A 16,476-nucleotide genomic window follows, 5' to 3' on the forward strand; every position below is an offset into this window, starting at 1 on the left:
TCTTCTGAAAGATCTGTATGCCTGTATAGACAGAGCAAGGGGGAGAGGGAGCAAAAACCTTTAAAACCCAATTGCCCACTTCAGTGATTTCCAAGCTGCTATTATGTTTCTGACCACAGTAATTGGCATTACTATTTACTAATGGCTTATGGTAAAGGGGGGAAAGAGACAAAAACCCAGCACCTCACTTTGTAGTTCTGGGCTGCTGAAGATTGCTTGCCGACTTTGAAACGTGTATCAGTTGATATGGTGCTCTATCCTTAATTTTTTTTATTTCAAAATATTTATATTTCACGTTTCCATATTAAGAGCTTGTCAGTGTTCTGACATCTCACCTTTGATAGCCTGTGAGGAGTGGAGCAGATTCTTATCATGGGCATCAGGTCAGCAACTTGGCCCTTCAGTTGGACCTCAAGGGAACCTGCTAGCTGGTTGATAGACAGAAATCAATCACTTTCTTCTGGCTTTTAACCCTCCATCAACAGTGGGGCCAAGCACAATAACGCTTTTTTTTTGTATTCCACAACTCCTTATTCCTGGTGAGCAATTAATTGCCATGTGATATTTTAGGGTTCTCCTCAGTTTAGTTAAAAATCTATGGCTTTACTCTTATGGTTGGCGGTTACAAATTTATCTCTGTTGGAATGACAGAGAAAATGAAGAACTATGTTTGTAAGGCGATGGGGTGAAAGCAGCCTTGTCAGATGCTCTTGATTCATTAGTTACTTGTCATGTCAACAGCTACTTACCTCATAACCTATTCTGTCCATTTTGTGTGAGAAAAGCACATATAGAGTGGGGAAAATTGAATAATAGTCATCAAATTTTACTCAGGGGAGACCTCTTGAAATCAATGGACGTAACATAGACATGTTCATGAATTTCAATGTGTCTATTCTGAGTAAAATATAGTTGAATACCACCCATTATTTTGACTATTTTCATATTGGGTGAATCATTCACTTTCCTTACCATTACCACAAATGACATGGGGTTCAATAGTACTCCACATGTTTACAAGAACCTTGTACAAACCTGATTTTTAAAAAAGCATTTTTCTGCAGCTGAAACATTTCTTCTGACCCAGCAAAACAGTTTATTTTTTTAATCAAACTATCATTTCGTACAAAGTTTACTGATTGCTTTTGGGGTTACCGAACCCCCAGATGGATCTGCATATGTTTGCAAGCACCTAGGACTCTTACTTTGACAAGTGGCAGACTTAATGACAGCTCTCAGTCAATGACCTTGAGAGGGCCGCTTTCCTCTATTCACAAAAAGTTCTATGCGAAATGTGCTGTTAAGGGTTGCCCTCAACACTTCCAGACCAACACTTCCAGACTGGCCTTCTTCAAAAGTCAGTTAAGGCCTGGGATTTGATGATCAGCTTCAATGCGGAGCAACCAGTGTGAGAGACAGGCTTCCCCCATGCAAAACCTGTGGGATGTTTACCAACACTCTCCCACAATGCTTTGTGCCATGTGAAAACATTAGAATTGACGAACAAGTGGTGCCATTCCAAGGAGGACATCCAATGAGACATTATATGCCATCTAAGCCAGCGAAGGATGACATTAAGTCCATAAATTTTATTATGTTTATGATATATATGTGTGAAAAGAAGGGTTTCTCAGCAGCATAAAACCTAGACCAGATAGTGTCAGAGAAACTAATATCACATTTATAGGGTTCTAGGCTGTTCTGTGCCACAGTCCAGGGAATTAGCTAAGAAAAAACTAACTCTGGTTGGCACATTGAAGGAAGGAAGGAAGGAAGGAAGGAAGGAAGGAAGGAAGGAAGCCAGCCAGCCAGCCCACCCACCCACCCACCAACCAACCAACCAGAGAGTCCTTGAATTCCTTGCCCACAAATCCTGAAGCGTCAACAGCAACATTGTTGGTTTTCAAGAAGATCTAACACCTGTAAGCTAGATGCCATGGAAAGGAAGAACAGCGATCTCAGGGCCCTCTCGACTGGTGTTTCGTTGTTGTTTTTTGCCAAGTGTATTCTGCAGTATGTCATAGTGTTAGACCATGCTCATTATTTATTGTTCTGCAGAATTTCCTTGATGTTGCCACATTAATTGCCTTCTAAAGGGCGCTCTTACACTATAGTGCAACAGAAGAAAAGCAGGGTGGAGTGGGAAGCAGAACAGCAACAAAAGAACCAGGACATGTTCAGTCTGAAAAGTTGCAGGATTTCAGCAAGAAGCTATGGGACTTGGGGTGAGACTAGGGAGTTGCTGCTTTTGTGTTTGTTTGTGTGTGATTACTGTAAATATGTTTATGAAGCCACTCCAAGAGACAATCTTCTGATCCAGATGTCCAACTGAAAAGGGCAGTTGGACACTTACAACACTACAAAAATGGGGGATGAAGCAGCCGTTATGACTGCAGTTGCACTGATACCTTTAGCTTTGTACTTCGTTCAACCTGCCTAAGGAGCTCTAAGAGCTTTTAATTTAATAATTCTGACTGTGTGCTGCAGTAATCTTCCTACATAGGCAACATGGATCAGCACTAACAGTGCAGCAAATTGGAGAAAGGTATTACATTGGTTCACACGATGTGCTCAGCCAAACATTGGCTTAGCAAGACCACACAGAGTTGTGGGCTCTTAAGAGGCGGTTGCAGCCCCTTTGTTCCTCCCTGGTCCTGATTGTTGCTGAGTTGTTCTAAGCAGGTATCCAAAGCTTTGGCTTAGCATGTTGTCTGAACTGGAGCTTGTGGTTACACTCTCTCCTCACTAACCATCAATTTTAGCCAATATTTGCTCTTGGTTTCAGCTCGTAGTTAGTGAGGAGAGAACTGAACCACAAGTTCTTGTTTGTATGATATGCAGCAAGGCAGCTAAAAGGACAGGAGGAACCTAGTGACTGAGTGCAACTCTCTGGGAGTCCACATGTTTGTGCAGTCTTGCAAAGCAAAGGTTTGGCTTAGCACATCATGTGAGCCAGTTCATTATGTATGTAGGTGTAGGATGGTTTGTCTTGAAATAGATTTTGCAGAAAAATGCTCCTCCTTTCCTTCATTTAAAGAAAATGGCTTAGGGAGCTGGGAATCATCTGTTTATACTGGCATTGTCACGATGGGAGGCATTTAGTTTTTCTGGTTATATTACTATCTTGAGACTATAAACTTGAACAATGTTTAGAGTTGCACCAGAGCTCGTGTTAAAAGAACACCTTTCCATGTTTCCTAGTCCAATGCCTTGACTTGAACCGCAGCCCCATTGCAGACTCTATTCCAGCTTGCGCACTTTGCTTTTTACTGCTGTGGTTTCAGGGCATGGAAGTTCATGCATTACATCTCTCAAATGTTTCGGCATCTGGCCCCTGTGTATTTCATCTGCTTGTGGTCACACAAATATTTAGTAATGGTACAAAGAGGATGGCTAATAATGTTTTGTTTTTTCTTTCTTGATTGACAGTTCATTTGTGACTGGAACAGCTTGCTGTGGACATACCTCACCTTTGAGAATCTGGGACTTGGGGAGGTAAGACTCTCTTACAGTTGTGGCAGTGAATAGAAAAATCTGCCTGTGGGATGAATACTTATGGAAACTTTCTAAGACCTGACTGTAGTTGAAAATTAATGTGTACCATTAACTCAGAAGTAGCCAAGACTTGAAGTCATCTAGTTCAGCTTATTCATTGATCTCTGGATCTTGCATCAGATATGTTTGTATACTTCTTTGCACACACACACCAATGAATATATTTTCATACTTTGTCTATGCAAATTCTTCTATTGAACAGAGTTTTGGTTTTTTTAAAAGTAATTTGGGCTTGTTTCCAAATTTTGATTCTCATCTGTCTTCTAGCAACTTATGCCCATTTCTTTTTGTGTTTTATTGACAAGGTAGGACAATTGACTTTAGCCTTGCATTTTCCTTCTTGCTAGAGATTAGATTATCTATTCCTGGATTCATTTTTTTAATTGGTAATCATTTAGCCTTTGAAACCAGTAAGAATTCCAGAACTCCACCACTCATTTACAGCAATAAAATTCAAACGTAATATAAGGCCAAGGCAAATAAAAAAAGGATTTCACCTGGCACTGCAAACAAATATCTGGAATCGATGAAAGCCACAAGTGAAAAGGCCCTATCTCTGGTCAACAGCATCTTACTTATTTCAGGTGGGAGAATTTGAATCAGGACCTCAGAGACCGATATTTACGTCCAGGCAGGTCCAGGTAGATACCCTGGTCTCAAGCCAGTTAGGTTAAAACCAGCACTTCAAATTGTGTTTGGAAAAGGACTGGTAGACTATGCTTATGATAATATTTTATTCTCCTGCTAATTATATGAAGCATGCAATTTATATCTGACTTCCTTTAGTAATATTTTATTTTGAAATGTTTAAGATTTTGTTGTTGTTATCTTTGCTACACTGAACGTGCATTCTGTAGTTCAACCCCCTTCATAATGTTTTATTTTGAAATCTTTAAGATAATATTTTAGTTTCCTGTTAACTATGTTGCTTTGGACTTTCTTCTGTAATGTTTTATTCTGGATTGTTTTATTTGATGTTTTAGTGCAGGTTGTAAAAGGCTTTGAGATTTTTTTCTTTAAAATATAAAGCAGTATATAAATGAAGTGAATAATTAATTATTATTATTATTATTATTATTATTATTAATAATAATAATAATAATAATAATAATAATAATAGACCGCACAGCTTTTTAAATACTGACATGGTATATTCTGTATTTTGGGCCCCAGTTAATACAAGCATAGCTGTATTTTATTATTATTATTAATAATAATAATAGACCGCACAGCTTTTTAAATACTGACATGGTATATTCTGTATTTTGGGCCCCAGTTAATACAAGCATAGCTGTATTTTATTAATAATAATAATAATAATAATAATAATAATAATAATAATAATAGACCGCACAGCTCTTTAAATACTGACATGGTATGTTCTGTATTTTGGGCCCCAGTTAATACAAGTATAGCTGTATTTTTAACTAACTGTAGCTTCTGAACAGAACTCACTGGTATCCCCATGTATTGGCATCCTCACTGCTATAGTCTAAACACTGTTCTTCATTTATAAGGTTGTCGCCCTTCAGAAGAAAAACTCCCAGGTGGGGACTACTTTCACAGTGATTACTTCCACATTCAGGTCACAATTGATAAGTTACAGAGTAAAGAATGTATTTAATAAACAGTTAGATGGACCTGGGAGGATCTGACACAAACAACTCACCCTATAAGTTTGGGCATGGTGTTTTTGCATCATTGCCTCTTTGCCTCATTTCACCATCTGTAAATTTGTGTCCTGACTTGCTAGATTTAACCCCTTTTGCAATTCTTCCAGTCTGCCAGAGCAGTGCTGATAATAAGATTTGTTGTTCTGTTGTTCAATAAAATAGCAATGTGGGTTTGCTGATTAACAGTCTCTGTGCTTGGTGAATTACGTGTAATGTGGTTCCTGTGCTTAGACTACAGGAAGAATGAGGGCTGCTTTGGCTTTTTCTGTCCCCATCCTCCTTGCCCATGAACTTCTCCTGGCTTACCTCAAATAGAAGCAGCACCGAGGAGCAAGTGAGGAGTGGCTGTGTCACCTTTTCTGCCTTTCCCAAGGAAGCCTCTAGAGATAATAAAGCTATGTAGAAAATAGGATTAAGGTAATGAACAGGCAGGATGGAGTTTGATCTTTCAATAAGGCAAAAGCCTGACTGACAGGCAGAGCTAAAGCCTGGAACCATCCAGCCAATGGGAAATTACCTACAGTGGCTGCTGAGTGTCACGGATTCCTCCCTTTTCACTTGTTTTTAGTGGAATGCACTGTGCCACTGGGCTGCCCATCTCAGGCCGCACATGGAGGGAGGAGCAAAAGTCTACACAATTTGGGTCTCTCACATATACAGGTTAATCGGAAGACTGTAGTTGGTTGGGCAACTTCTCACGAGAAGTGGTAGTTGGTGGAATTTGGGCAATTATGGAGGAGAAGGACCAGCAGTGTTTCTCCCTACTGGTATTTTAATTTTTGTTCTGTTACTGCATTGCTTTTTCCAGCCAAGGGTTATTTTTTGTGAGTTTGTGTTCTCTTCTGGACCCACCAATGTAGCTAGCCCTCACACTGTCCAAAAGAGTCACTGCTGAATACCTGCAAGTCCATAAATACTTCTGTAACTTACTTCAGGGGTGTCCAAACTTTTTCCCAAGAGGGCCAGATCTGAGGAAGTGAACATGCGGCTGACCAAAGTTGTTGAGCTTTTTTAAGGATTTTACCCCAGGAAATAAACTGCTACAGTGGGCCAGATTAGGCCCCCGAAACATACTTTGGACCTGCCTGGCTTACTTGCACTCTGGAATGCTATATGTAGTAAGCAAACAATTGATAGATTCCCCCTCCCAACTCATTTTGTATAGCTTAAGTGTTTGAATATTTTCTTTATTATTTATAGCCCTCCTGCTCCTGGCTCATTTACCACCTCAATACTGGCCTCCCCCCCCCTTCTTTCCTCCCTCCCTCTCCAAACAGCCTTGTGCTTCTTCACAATTTTAATCTTTCAAGTGTCATGTTTTCTCTTTCCTTCCTCTGCTGCTCCTATCAATATTCTGTAACCTTCTTGCCCATTCAGCTGCACATCTCTTTGTCACATACCTCTCCCTATATCTTTTCCCCACTCTTGCTGACAAGTCCCTTGTACCTCCTTTTTCTGCTTTGGCTGTTCTAGGTAGATAAACATATGTCTGTGCAGTAGCACATTCTCTATTTCGTATTCAAGTCTCTCTCCTTTGCCCTCACGGGGCCACAGGACACTGTTGTATTGCTGATCATTGTGATCCAGCTGCAGAGCTTTACTAAAGATCCCAGAACTGAGACCAAGGAAGCAGGCACATTCCAGGCTGACCCCTCTCTTTCCCCTCTAATCTAATGTTGGCTTGACTGTGGCCAAATGGATTCTGCTACCTTAGTAGTTGTTTCTTTCCAAAGCCCTTTTGCTGCTCATCTTTTAGCTGAACTATGGTGGTCCATTTGGGTGTTGTTTTCCCAGAAAGATGTTTGGGTGCCTCTCTTTCTGGTGCATTGGCTCAAGAAGTTGGAACATGCCACAGAATTACACCAAAGGTGTGGTTTCTGTTTGTGACTTTACTTGGTTGGTGATGGGATGACCTTTGCTTTTTTTCCTGACCCTGTGTTTCTAACACTTTGGATGTGTGAAAAGCTATGCCATGCTGCTTGGACACCAAACATAGCACAGAATCTTAGTGGAGCTTGGAGGGCTCCCACCCTCAGGGGGATGGGAAACAGATGCTGCTTCTGAATGTTTCTATTTACCCATGCAGCTCACCACTTTTGGGACTATGTTGTAGTGGTAGTACGCTGGACTATGTGTTCAGATCCATATTTCTGCCCCCACCTCTGCCACTGACATCTGTGTAAGATGTTTGCCATTGTCACTTGTTCTGGGTCCACTTTCTCTTATCTGCTCTACAGGAAAGCAAAATAGGGATATTGCCCAGAAAAATCTGGGTGATATGTTTAGATAGCTGTTTGTTTGGCCTAGGTAAAATCAGCAGCTTGCTATAAATATCCAGTATTGCAACAGAACTGTTCTAAACTTTCGTATTGTGGCCTCAGTACTATAAAAGTCCTGGTTACTGTCTCCGAGGAGGGAAATATGTGTCAGGTACACAAAATGCATTCTGGAGGAAAGTAAATAAAGAAGACTGGTATTTTTCAAAAGATGTGGCTCAAGGAGAGAGGCCTGCATGATGATTGGTGGCCAATAGGGAACTGGGAAACAAAGCTTGCATGTGCCTTAAAACTGTTGGACAAACTTCGGGTACTTTCTCCTTCCAGTGTTATTTAAAACAGTAAATAACACTTTTGATGCTATTCACAGTTGGTTCCTGAATCCCGCTGTCACTGGATATAATAATGCACACAAACAAACAATAATCTGACAAAGTCATGAATGGCAGTATTGATGACAATGCACCCTCTGCAAGATGTCTTTAAGCAGAAGGTGGAGGTGAAAAGAAGCGCATGGATAATGAGTGTGTGAACATGTGTGTATATGCATGTGCATACACTTGCATACACCTGCTTTTCTTCTTCAAGTGAATAACTGAACTGGCTACTGTTGAGTCCTGGGCTGGATGGACCATTCACCTGAGCCAATAAGACTTTTCTTGTGCTCTAACATGCTCCTTGATCCCACAGCTCTGCAGAGACCCTGTGAACACTGGTCATAATTAGCTGTACTATTTCCAAACATTCTTCCCTCTTCTAAATAATCTCTTTTTTTTAAAGTACTTGTGACAGCTTTTTTTAAGGAACCCTCTAATTTTTCCTCTTCAGTTCTCGATCTTTTTAACTCTTTGAAATTGGCTTCATGCCATCTCTGACACCAAACTGACACCTTTGCCTTTCCCCACTTCTTATCCCTTTATAGCAACAGATGTTGAAATTTTGTATCCCTTTTATCTGCCCCTCTTTAACCTCTTCCTGTAATTAGGTTCCCCTTGTTAGCAGTACAAAGTGGGCTGGTCCGCTACCTAGCCTGCCTTTTGAGCTATTGTGTCTGAGCACATGTGGTTTTGGGTTATTTGGAAAAGTCCCTTCCCCCTTAGGTAATAGCGGTGGGCGGATGGACAAAGATTGTGGCTTTCTTCTTCTTCTTCTTCTTCATTTATCTTTGCCAAGGAAGAAGAAGAAAGGGAGGAGGGGTAGGGAGCACATGTGAAGCGAAAGCCACAGACCTTCACTTCTCATCCAATTGGGTTTTCTGTTCCTTTCCTCTCTGGTGCCTTTTTCCTTACCCCTTCTAGTGCTTAGGTAGGGTCCTTTTGATGTCCTTTTGGGTACAGTTTAAAAGTGTGTGAGAGAGAAAGTGTGTGTGAGAGAAAGAGCGATCAGTGTTTGTTGTTTCTTTCCCCACTTCTTCTTGTCAGTAAAATAATACGCATAACATTTCATTAAATTCTTGAGATGCTTAACATAATGAATATACTTCACAACTCTGCTGTAAATTACATCGTTTCAACAATTCTCTCCTGTACTTTCAGTCTCCTTCATTCCAGATTAATTGGATTAATTTGATTAACATTCACAATAATACCTACTGCTTCATTCATAATAGGGATTTTAAAATAAGTGACTTGAGATTTGAAGTGCTAGTCAAATATATTACTGCAAAGTGAAAGAGGAGAGCCCTGTGTAAATGCCACGCTAAGCATCACACATTCTGACATGTGTGAATTTGTTGGATTGGTGCTGTTCAATTTATATTTCACCTAATACTGTATACAAATTAATTGCACATTACACTTATTCCAGTGAAAGATGAATAAACTCAATTTCACAACAAAGTTATCCAGTTGCCTGCCTCTTCTGACCCATTACATTTGTTTGTTTAATTGTATATAAGCTATATCCCTCATTCTTATTATCCAGGCTAATGTTGAAGGGAGTGTGTATCTCCCTTCTTACATTTTTTTCACCCATAACACTGACTTTTCAAACTTTGTGTAGTCTTTTAGGGATCTTTGTTGCACCAACAAATGGTTTAGTATCTGCTTCACTTGAAGATTCTGGAGGAATACAACACATTGCATCCATAAAATGAAGACCTTTTCCACAATTTTATTGAGCAGGGATTGAAAACATAAGACCCTCCTGATATTGTTGGACTCTAAATTCCATCAGCATTGGTCAGCATGGTCAGTAGTTTAGGGATGATGAAAGCTGTAATACAACAACATCTGAATAGTCCCATGTTCCCCATTCCTACTATTGATTCAGAACATACCAAGTTACCTGTAGTTGTTCAGTGAGATCAATATATATTCATGCTGATATGGAATAGCAAGGATGTGGAGGAGATTAGCCTGCCTGTGATTCCCCAATTAAGATAAATCACAGAGACCTTTATTAAAGAATATTGGGAATACTCCTGGACCTACCACTGCTTCTTAAGAAACAGGTTGGAGGTGTTGCCAGGAGGCTCTCCTACTATATTCTGGTCTTAAGGAAGTTTTCCCTCCTCCCTCTTATAGAAATGTCAGACTTTGCTATGCTGATCCATGCCACTGTAGTTTCCAAGCTGGATAGCTATAGTGCAGTCTACATGGAGCTTCCCTTGTAGATGACATAGCTTCCCTGCCTAGTGACATCAGGCAGGCACCTTATCAGTGTCTGCAAAAAATATTTCTTTTCAGGCAAGCCTATCCAGACATGTGGAATGCTGGCATGTATTTATTCTGGCTTTGAGCTTATACTTTATTTTTATTTTTTTTAAAAAATCAAATAGCAGTTTTTAACTCTTTTTACTGATAATTTTGTTGTTTTATTCTTCTTGTAAACTACTTTAAGGTTTTCTTACAATCAAGTGGTATATAAAACTAGTGAAATATAACCAAATAAATAAGCTTTAACTAGTCAGAGCAGGCCTTTTATAGGGACTGCTCCAAAACTTTGAAACCTTCTCCCAGAAGATGTGAGGAAAGCTACCTTCTTGCTGTCTCTTCAAAAGACATACACTTTTTTCAAAGCTATAGACTGAAATATTTTTTGTTGTTTCCAATATTAACGTTCCTGGCTAAAGAATCTTGATCAGAATTTAGATGTTCACTTTTGGAAGCACAGTCTCTTTCAAAGATCACAATTTAAAAATAAGCCTTTTTGTCTCTGTGCTGACATGTAACCAGAATGCGCTTTCACCCTCTGAAGCTTAATATTTTTGACTGTTAAGAGGGACAGCATATGGGTTTATCTGATTGATACCCAAGTCAAGAGGAATTGAACAAGTAAGACTTTTCTCCAGGTATATATTGAGGGGCTTGTCTGACCTCAGTGTTGGGTACACTTTGTAGAGGTTAATATACTTTGTAGATCTTTAGTGTCTGTGTTTTGCATTTTAGGGGGCGGGGATTGTGTAAATATGCCTTATGGATAGAGTCAAACTCTAATAATTTGAAATAAAAATAAATAAAATAAAAATTGTCCGTTAGCACCTTAGAGACCAACTAAGTTTGTTCTGGGTATAAGCTTTTGTGTGCTACCTACCTGAATCTAATAATTTGGTTACTGAAAGCCCTACTCAGAACCTCATTTGCTGCGACTTACCAGAGGTTTTATCCACACCTTATAACTCTCATGGTGTCTTGCTTTTTAGTCCAAGTTATATCTCAGTCCCAACCACCTTTATTTAGAAGTAAGTTGGGTGGATTTTCTGTGAAGCTTATTTAAAAGTCAATGTGCATAGGACCATGGTTACAATCAGTTCTAGGTAGACTTGAACTTTCTTAGTTCTTAGCCCTCTTTTGCTGCATTTGAAGTTCTTATACGGTTAAAGCAACAGCATCTACCTTTCAATCTACCTTGTATACTCCTGACTTCTGGTCTGACCCTTCGTGTGCTCAAACAGCACCTTGCAATACCTGTAACAAAATCCTCCAGAAGATTTCTGTCTCTGATCAGTTTCATGCTCATGAGTCATAAGACAATCTTTATTTTCCTCTAGGTGGCAAGAGAATCAACAGAAGCTATAAAAAATAAGAGCACCTATATGTGGGATGGACACACACACACAGCACTCCCCCCCCCCAACCCTTTGGGCTGGCTCATTTAAACAGATGGCTTTGTTTTGATTTGGAATCTCCATTTTTCTTTTTCTTTTTCCTTTTTTTTTTTGTCTGACGGCCGAAGGAGACCTCCAAAGTGCTGTCTGTTCAAAAAGAAGCTATACAGTGGCTTATTCCCACACAACTCCCCGCCGGTTTTCCTTACTGCCCCCCCAATTTGAGCGAATTCCCCCCATCTTTGAGACATTCTTCACATTCTTTGCAGAGAAAAGGGGTTAAACGTCTGAATTTGGGGGTCACCATGTTATACAAATTGCAATCTAATCGTTTTTACAAGAACACACGTGTGCTAAGAAAAAGAACCCTGAACAAGAAAGACAAGGAGACAGACAGCTTGCTTTGTCCTTTCTCCCCTGAATGTTTCTTGCCATTGTCATATTGCCGTGTCTCTCTCCCTTCTTTGCCTCTGGGAGGGAGAGAGTTGGTTTGATAGTTAAATTGGCCCGTAAAGCAGAAGGGCTTGGTGCCATTTCTGTTTGTTTTCCCAAATAAAAGCCCCAGAGGGGTCTCTTTTGCACCGTTGTGGCTTTATTTGAGAAAACTGGCTTTTTCCCATAGCTAGCATGTCAGTTTATCCTCTGAACTTAACCTTACGACAACCCGGACAACAAAAAACGTCCAGGGTCTCAGAGCCAGGAAAGGTAAAGAAATTGTATCTCTTTATTGGAACCTTTAAAGTGTGTGTGGGCTAATTCAGAGTCACCAGAAGAAAAGAGGGCAAAGCTTTTTTTTTCAACCTCGCTACCACCGCTATCATTGCCACCCCTGCTGTAGCGAAAGGCTTGCGTGCCTCCAGCTGGCACAGGGAGCATTATAAGCAATGTGCTGTCCAGCGTTAACTTTTTAAAAAGTAGCCTTGGCCCAAGAATCCTGTTATGGCTACACCTCCAAGTTCTTTTCACTCTGGTTCATTTGTAAATGGTCCAGGAACACTTGTTGATTCTTTATTAATAAACTTTTAGCTGTGAGTTCATAAAAGCAGTAGACCACCTCCTGATTCTTCTATGCTTCTCACCATGTATGTTTTCTGTCCCTATATTATTAGCGAATCATAGGCATAAGCAACAGTGTGACTTTTAAAAAACAAATTGGAATGTATCAAAATGGAGAACTAAGGCTGGAGGGTGGGCAGTGGCAGGAATAAACATTTGTGTAGTTTTCTGTGACTCACAGGTTTCTGTTAGTATTTTGAGAATCCTAGCTTCGTTTTAATTAATAATTTTGGGCAACACCATCTTGGAAATACCTTTGCGAATTCAGTTCTGGTTAAAATTAAGCACCAAGTCATTTCTTAGTGGTACCACAATTCTATATTGGCTCTGGAACATTCCAGTTTCTGACTTTTGTTGGCATGCTGTTTGCAGTTGATTGAAACAAAGCATTTGGCTGTTGAGACCCAAACAACATCTGTGAACAATGCCCAAACATAACTGTACATGAAAATTTCTATCAAATTTTGGCAACATCATTAAGCCTGCCTTGGGCATGTTTTTTTCTACCAGTGTAGATGATCGTGCATGGATGATACACTGGGTTAAGATCATGCACAAGTTTGCTTTAATCAGTAGGTGGGGAGCCCCCGGCTTGCAAGCCTTATTAGGCCTGCCAGGCCTCTGAATTTGGCCTGTGAGGCCATTTTGGACAAATCATTCCCATCTGTTAGTCACCTGAAGTCATATGACATCAGGCGTGGAGATTTGTTGTCTAAATACTTAAAGGGTGCTTGCTCCTTGATGGTAAAAGCCAGCAACAGGGGCTTTTCTCAGATCTTAGCACTCTGAGATCACAGGTGAGTGGCCCCATCCACCTGCCAGAAATGCAAAATGACCCATGGAAAGCTGTGGATCTGGGCCTCGGGCTGAAAAAGGTTCCCCACTTTATTCTAATACATGTGCATGCAATGAAATAGAGGTCTGCTTGGTGATGCAGCTGTTAGACCTGAAAAGGTTAGCCACTTCTGTTTTGTCTAAACTTCTGGAAAAGAGAGAGATGAATGTGTTAACTCATCAGCATCAAAATTAGCTTCTGATACATCTAATTTGTAAATTTAAATTCATGTCAGTTCTAGTGCACTGCCACTGTTGAAATAGGTTCCTTCCTCTGATAGTTCATTCCTAAATTTGCTGGACCTGAAAGGGCTACAATACTTCTTATGGCCTCTGTTCTCAACCCAGCTTGAATAATGGAAGACCGGGTTTGGGTAAAAAACAACAGCAACCCAGTGGAGAATTTCCAGGTCATCTCATTTTGTTCTGCCTTTTTAATCTTGGTTGTGCTGCTGATTTCCTAGTGCTAGCAGTGTGGTTAGAATACTATTTCAGGAAGGGTATTATGACAAAACAGGAGAGCTGCTGGCAAACTAAATTCTATTCCCCCCTGCCAGATGACCTTGTGTATTCAGCAGTCAAACTGCAGCCTTCACCCTAGTAAGATGATGCTTGTGCCACTTGGAAGGGGCTTGGGTAGTAGCAAGAGATACAAGAGCCTCTTCCCAAGGGCATTGTTTAGAGTCGAAATGTCTCTTTGTAGTGTTGCAAACAGAAAAGCTTTTCCAGGATGAGGGTACAGTGAGTTGAACGTGAAGAGTCTTGGCTTCCTTAAAAGTAGCCATTCAACCTTTCTATGATGTGTGAAGTTGAAAAGTGATCTTTATGGAAAATGGGTGGCAGCAGAATGATTGAATTGCTCGAGCCAGGACAGACATTACTGCAGAAATAACCACTCACACAAATGGTCTACTACTTGAACAAGTAGTGGAATGAGTAATCTACTCACACATGTAGTTATTTCTGTGGTTAAACCAGCTACAGTGGAACATATAGTTAGGGTTTGCTCTTGCCCCAGAATACCTTGACACAATGGAAGACACATAGGTAGCCTCCAAAATAAGATTCTAAAGCTGTCCCATCCTTTATCTGGAGGAAATGGCAAACTGCTTCTCTGTTTCATCTGCCTCTAACCCCACAGTCTCTGATACAAGAAAGGTCTTGCCAGTTCTCATACAAAAAGAGTGAACAGAATTCAACAATTATTTTGATCACTGACTGCTTTTACAATTGTTGATTGCCCCTTTCCATTCAGATTTCATTTTGTGATGACACTGGATGAAACTGAATTCTGAACTCCCTCTGCACTCTGCATAGAACACCTCTTGCATTTCTCTTCCTTGTGGCTAGATTTTAATGCGTGTTTGTTTGTTTGTTGATTGCTTTTATCTGAATCAGTTTGTGTATAGGCCTACTAAACTTTTCAGACTACTCCATGCATCTGATGAAGTCTATGAAAGGTGACGACACAATATAGTTCTTACAGGGGAGAGACTCTAGTGTTTGTTGCTACAGAGTGATACGGGCACCCCTTTGGAAATCATTTTGTTCATAAATGAGAGGGCTCAGGGTCAAGTCTAAGCAGAAGAGGTTGAACAGTCCCCATCTGCCAGCACATTTTGATGTTATCCTTCCCCAGCCTGGAAGGTAGGTGAGGTGCTGATGGAGAAGTCGTGTCTCAGACACAAAAGAGAATGAGTGGGTGAGTAAGTAAATGTAGCAGTTGTAAGTGCTACAGATCTCATGTCAGGATAAAGGGTGGAGAGCTCCTGTGGATGCATCTGCAGACTTGAGAGCTCATTTGCACTAAGAGATCCTCCTTACAAATGGGAATGTAGTTTATACCACCTTTAGAAGTGCTTTCAGATTGAAATGCCTCCATATCCACACACCCCACCCAAAAGTGCCTTGCAACATGTTCTTAGCTCCCTGGGTATCTTCTCAGTGTTACAGTTTCAGACAAAAAGAGTTGTTGGAAGGCTCTGTTCATATAGTACCACTTGGGGCAGCATTTTTCATAGAAACCTTGGGTTCAGCAAGCATCCCCATGGGATTCTGCAAAATGTTACAGCCTCCCATCTTAGGCATTTTGCTTTGCCCTCTCATGCTGGCCAGACATCTGCGGTCCAATAGTGGGAAGTGTCCACAAATAACACATGGCCTGAGTTTGTCTCATGATACTGTATATTGCAAAATTCACCAAGCTCAAGTCTTGACACTGAATGCTTAATGAAGTCTTGGAAATACGTTTGTGAACATTCTTGTCCCATGATGTTGAATAATTCCAAGTAATGATTAGTTATTGCAAACTTTTGCCTTTGAATTTTGTAATAGTTTAAAAATGTTTTTATTTCACTTTCCAGGAGGGGGAGCTTGTTACAGGGCTTGCTCAACAAAAAGGGTTGAAAACCACTGGCTTAGGGTATGTTACACACTGCACAAGTCAGGAATGGGCTTCTTTTAAGTTATAGATTCTTTTTAGGGGAACTGCTTGTACATCTCTTCCCTCCAAATGTGGTGCTACTCATGCTGTATCAAGGGAGAAAAACTGCAGGTGCTTTCATTAGAAAGGATAGAAGCTCTGTTAAATCTTCAGCATCCCATGAGAATTTCCGGAAGTTTGCTTTAAAAAAAAATTTTTGTAAGGTGATTAGGGTAGCTTCATTTTAATGTTACACAATATTATTTTACTTTATAACCATGAATAACTTAAGTGCCATGGACTCAATTCCTGATAAATGTTCTCTGCCCAAGTAATCTCTAGATTTTCTAATGTGCATAAAAGCACCTCTATAGAAGATGTGCTTCCAATTCTGTTCTGCTTATTGGCGTTTGTCAAGAGCTTTTTTCTTCTTTTTTTACAACTTGGAAAGTTTTTCACTAATGTGAGTGTAGGAGAGGAAAGCTTGTTTGCAGTTCAGCCACGATCTAAGGAGCATTTTTCAGGCAACTCTGTCAGTCACACAACCGCAGTATAATCGCAGTCGTATGTGGTCAAATAGCTCAGTTATCAGCATGGTGCTGGTAACCACGT

General features: G+C 40.3%; 1 protein-coding gene across 1 annotated transcript in view; it reads left to right on the forward strand.

Moving 5' to 3' along the window:
• FBXW4 (F-box and WD repeat domain containing 4) overlaps positions 1-16,476 on the forward strand; it is a 74,755-nt gene that overhangs the window by 52,540 nt on the left and 5,739 nt on the right. Inside the window, exon 6 of the mRNA XM_082223459.1 lies at positions 3,430-3,495. Within this exon, the coding sequence (XP_082079585.1) occupies positions 3,430-3,495 (66 nt within the window). The remainder of the gene's footprint in view (positions 1-3,429; positions 3,496-16,476) is intronic.

The sequence above is a fragment of the Podarcis vaucheri genome (genome assembly GCF_965113315.1).
Source record: "Podarcis vaucheri genome assembly, chromosome: 5".
In the NCBI taxonomy this organism is placed as follows: Eukaryota; Metazoa; Chordata; class Lepidosauria; order Squamata; family Lacertidae; genus Podarcis; species Podarcis vaucheri.